Raw genomic sequence first — 5,387 nt, 5'->3', positions numbered from 1 at the left:
CCAGATAATTGGCGAAGTAGACGTTTACGACTATGAGCCCTGGGATTTGCCTGGTACTTTTTTCTCTTCTGTTAATTAATTTCCTTTTTGTTAATTTTGCTGTGTGGGTGGGGCATGAAACATGCTAATTAATTGTGTTATGTTTTTGCTAAATTTTAGATTTGTCGGTCATTAAGTCAGACCAACGGGAGTGGTTCTTCTTCTGCCGCTGCCGGCGTGACGCCAAGGTACCCTCACGTCGAAATAGGGCCACCCTCGCGGGCTACTGGAAGTCCACCGGTAAGGACCGCTCCATCCAGTCCAGCAGGTCGTCCTGTGATGGCTTGATTGGTACGAAGAAGACCTTGGTTTTCTACAAGGGCCGTGCTCCCAAAGGCACGCGCACCAACTGGATCATGCACGAGTATAGTGCCAGTGCCACCAATTATAAGGGGGATCTTGCTGCAGGGACCAGCCCTCACCAGGTACGTACGAGTCTTCTTTCACCTCTCACCTTGTTGTATATACTTGGACTTTCATTTTGAATTCTAGTCCATACAAATGCTAGAGATCCGGAAGCTTTTCCCAGATCTTGCTTTCGGACTGACGTGGAAACAGACGTGGCTCAGCAACGTTGATCTTAAAGAAAAAAATAATAATTTTGATTGTGAGCTCCTTCCTTTTACCGACAAAATGACATGAGTCTCTCTCCATTTTCACCTTCTGGAAAACCAGACCACCATTCCCACTCTTCTTCATCGCCGGAAAGGATCATATGTTTATTGCTGAGCCAATACGGTAGCTGGCACCACCACCACCAGTCCCACCTTCTCTTCCTGTTATTTCTTCCCAAAAGGCCCCAAATTTCAAAAGCTGGAAATCATCTATGGTGTTGGCAGTCTTTACCGACAGACATGTAAGAATTCAATATATAATTAAATGCTAATTGACAATAAAATTAGCAACGGAATGAATAATTATATAAATACCTCTAGCCATGTTTTGCAGAAGCCAATTGAAGAACAACTTCACAGAAACAAAATCTGAAAAACTAAAAAATATTGAGGATCTTCTGACCTGTGCCTACTAGTGAGTGTCAATTGATTAAATACACATGCCTTATTTATAGGTAGGTCAGAGACCTTCAATTAGAGCTGTTACCTTAATTATTCCTCACATCAAGGAATAAAAATCAAATAAATAATCAATACAGCTAATTGGTTCCACAAAATAATAAATGAAATCAAATACTTGTTCCACAAGAATTAAACCGACAATTTAATTCAGAATATTTGATTTCATAGAATAAGCTTTAATTGGAATAAATCACCGAACACCGTAATTATATATATTTTACAATTACAATAATATATATGTGACATAAGGGACATATTTTAAATGGAATTTCTTACATTCTCCCACTTGACCCTTATGACACATAAATTCCTTATGGTGTTCGGTTCTATGATATAGCCAATACTTTATTTATTCCAACCATTCATGGAATCCTTTCACTCAAGGAATACTACACACGAATCATGGCGGTAAAGCTTTTATATGATAAGTCGTCCCTTCCATGTATCACAATGTGCAATACCTCCCTAAATGAGTACTTTATGGATAATGTATTTTATGAATGAACTTCCTATAAGTCATTTGAGACCAACTTTAATTTTATCCCCACGGATAAGAATAATATATATGCGCACAAAAATCTTTATAACATTACATTTATGTCTATAGACCAATTAAAAGAAACTAAGCACAAATGAATTAATGAATCTCATATATTTCACATGATTTTATACTTTCTTTACCGGTAAACCTTTAGTCATGGGATCCGCAATCATTAATTTAATACTTATATGCTCAATAGACACTTATTGCACTTAATGTTATCTTTCATAGTGATACTTTATGTCGATATACATACTTCTGCTTCTGCTCAATTTATTCTTCGAAAAAATAACTGCAGTAGAATTAATTCAGAAGATCTTTATGGGCCTAGCTACAAAATTGACAATCTTGAGACCTTTAACAAAAATGTCTTAACTATAATGTCTGTGTAACAAATTTACAGCATGTAATGACTTTTGCTTTCATGGTAGATGTAACAATTGTAGTCTGCTTACTGCATCTTCAGTATATAGCCTTTTAACAATAAGAAAATATATATACTGCAGTCGATTATCTACTATCTACACATTTAGCAAAAATCAAACCTGAATAAACACCACGAAATGGTAAGTGTATCTTTAGGTTAAACTGTAGTTCTTGGTTCATTGCATATTCCACAATACTATATTGACCCAATAGTCCAACTGCTATTTCAATGTCAGGTCTAATGTAGACCTGTGCATACATATAGAATATTTTTCATCTGCCTTTGTTCCAATACATTTTGGGACATTATCCCCTTTAATAATAGATGCTACTGAAGATTCATAGTTCTTCATTCTGAATCTCTCCTAAAACTTTAGTGAGATGAACTTTATGTAGCAAAACTAAATTAGTGCTTGCAAACAAAATATTATCTATATACAGGACTAAAAGAAATATAACTTTACTCCCATTGACCTTAAGATATATTCAATGATTAACATGGTTCTCAATAAACCATGTGAGGCAATAAACCATGTGAATTTTAATGTTTTAATTTTAAAAATTAAATAACTTTCTGCTCTCACATAATGTTTTAATTTCGCATTTTGCTCTTACGGCTTGTTTTCTAATTGGTATTGAATTTTAATAGCACTGAAACTAGTTATTATATTCCATGACGTTTTGACATCAAATTTAGGCTCCATTTGTTTTGATGAAAAAATGTTTTCCTAAAAAATGGATGGAGCTTACAAAAAATCACAAAATTTTTTTAATATTTTTTCATTGAATCATATTAAACTTTAAATTACAAAAATGTCCCAACTAGGTCTCAATGTTGTCATAACCGAGTCCTGACAGTGTTCTAATCGGGTCTCGGTGGTGTCCTAAATTAGTCCTAACGTTATTTCGATTAGGTCCTAGTTGAGTCCCGGCAAGTCCCGATCGAGTCTAAACTGAGTCCCAACAGCGGTGTCTCGGTCGGGTCGTGGCATGCTTAAACTTAGAAAATGGTTTACATTTTCAAAAATTGAAACATTTTTCTTAAAATTAAAGAAATATTTTTGGTCAAACCGAAAATATTTTCTGATGACTATTATTTTTTTGTCACACCAAATATCCGAAAATACAAAAAATCATTTTACACTAAAAAAAAAAAAACGGAGCCTTTATTCATTCTCCCTTTCACGTTATGCAGGATGACTTTGTTCTGTGTCGTTTGCTTCAAAACGAATGGCTAGGTGCTATCAAGGGGGAAAAAATACACCACACTGGCTCCTCTATTATTACTACCAATTCCTCTTATATTGGCGTATCGGATCTTGCTAGTGAAGCAGTGTTGAAAGGTATAAACCAATACTCTCTTTTTTTAATTTTTTTTTTTATCTTTTATTTTTTATAACAGTATAAACCAATACTTGAGTAATAGATGGGTTGAAGGACCAAGAGGGCTCAACAATGGTGTCATCGCCTTCAGTGCCATCGAAAAGGACACGTGTGCTCAGTGAGACTCAAAAAATTTCATGCTTAGTTGATGGATGCAAGGCAGACCTCAATATGCGCAAAGCATATAATCAGGGCCACAGGGTTTGCGAACGCCACTCCAAGATCCCAGTGGCGCTTGTAGGGGGCATAGAGCAGCGGTTCTGCCAACAATGTAGCAGGTATGATATCAGAGGCATGCTTTTGATTGGCAAGGAATTTGTCTCAATTCTATTGCTGGGTCTGTAATTTTTCTCTTGATTATGTATAAGAAATTTTTGTTCAATCATTTGGGTTTTTCAAGTACTATAGATTCCATTCCCTGGGGGAGTTTGATGAGTTGAAGGGAAGCTGCAGGAGCCGCATGGCTGGACACGTCATGCGCAGAATAAAATCTCGGCCCCTTTACCCCAGTTCTAAGCAGTTTGTGTCCAATTACAAAGGTTTTGGATTCTTATCTCAGTTCGAAGAAATTTTATTTTCTTCTTATTGTCTAACTTTAGTTGGAGATAATCACGGGTTAACTTTGGATTGGGTTATTTTGCTTGCTAATTAATCTTAAGCTGAAGATGAAATTTGAACTACAGACTACACTTCTTGTCACTCTCCATTAGTATAAGGAACTTGCTGAGCTTTTTCAGAAGCTTCCACAGTTCATTGAGTCACATAGGGAAGTCTATATTTATTTGGCCTGCTGTGTATAAGGGGCTTTAGGGAGTCTATCTCTTACCACTATGCTTATGGTATTGCTAAGTCTTAAGGTGAAGTTGCACAGCAAAGTTTGCTGGTGTTTACAGTGTTAAGCAAGGCGGCCCGTTGGTAATTTCCACTACAGTGAAATTAAAATCATGTGTTTAAATTATTGAAACTTTCCTCTTCTTTGACTTCTATTATTGTATTTCCACTGCATCTTTTTTGAATATATATATATATATATATATATTTTTTTTTTTTTAATTATTGCAGAATCTATACCGAAAGCTTTTTTTGCAGAGGAAGGAATTGAAAAACGAATAACTGAGTCTCAAGGAGAGGTACTTGGGGTTGAAGCATTTGAGATGAAATCGAATTCTGGTGAAAAAAATGAAGAAATTGAGGTAGAATTTGAAGCTTTATGCTCAAGTGTAAGTCTTTTAGTATTTTCTCTGTTATTTTATTTCTAACTTTTTTTAAAAAAGGGAAATTATCTTTTGCCCTCATGAACTTTAACGCCTCGGCACTTTCTCCCTATGAACTATCAATTGTACTACTTTGCCCCCATGAACTACCATTTTGTGTCCAAAACCCCATTCCATCAGTCAAAGCCGTTAACTCAAACGGTCAACCCGTCATTTTGCGTCACTTTACCCCTATGAATTACAACGCATTGCTACTTTGTCCCCATAAACTACAACACATTGTCACTTTGACCGTCTAAATTAACGATTTTGATTGATGAAATGAGGTTTTGGACACAAAATGGTAATTCAAGGGGGGCAAAGTAGTACAATTGGCATTCATAGAGAAAAAATGTCAAGGCGTTATAATTTATGAAGACAAAAGATAATTTCCCCTTAAAAAAATAAATGGATGCGAATGTGACAGGTAAACAAGAATGTTGGGAGCAATAAATACTTAAAAATGTTGAGTAGGTTTTTTTTTTTTTTTTTAATATAATTAGTATTGAATTTTAATAGCCCTGAAACTAGCTATTCTGTTCCCTAAAGTTTTGACATCAATGATCAAACCCACTCATTTCAACCGGTTAGTGTTTTATATTAATATATTTTAAGTGAATTCGTCAATCACTTTAAAATAAAAAAATAAAAAAAATAGTCCTTAAGAGA

The 5,387-nt window shown here is 35.2% G+C and overlaps 1 protein-coding gene across 1 annotated transcript in view; it reads left to right on the top strand.

The window, feature by feature from the left end:
* LOC132177175 (uncharacterized) overlaps nucleotides 1-4,685 on the top strand; it is a gene marked incomplete at its 3' end in the record, with an annotated part of 6,336 nt that extends 1,651 nt beyond the window's left edge. The window contains 6 exon segments of the mRNA XM_059589418.1: nucleotides 5-53; nucleotides 160-464; nucleotides 3,278-3,425; nucleotides 3,509-3,743; nucleotides 3,874-4,004; nucleotides 4,555-4,685. Coding sequence (XP_059445401.1) covers nucleotides 5-53; nucleotides 160-464; nucleotides 3,278-3,425; nucleotides 3,509-3,743; nucleotides 3,874-4,004; nucleotides 4,555-4,685 — 999 coding nt within the window.
* Nucleotides 4,686-5,387: the final 702 nt, after the last annotated feature.

Source organism: Corylus avellana, chromosome ca4 (genome assembly GCF_901000735.1).
Source record: "Corylus avellana chromosome ca4, CavTom2PMs-1.0".
NCBI lineage: Eukaryota > Viridiplantae > Streptophyta > Magnoliopsida > Fagales > Betulaceae > Corylus > Corylus avellana.
The sequence above is the reverse complement of the archived record's forward strand: the minus strand, read 5'-3'. Positions and strand labels throughout refer to the sequence as shown.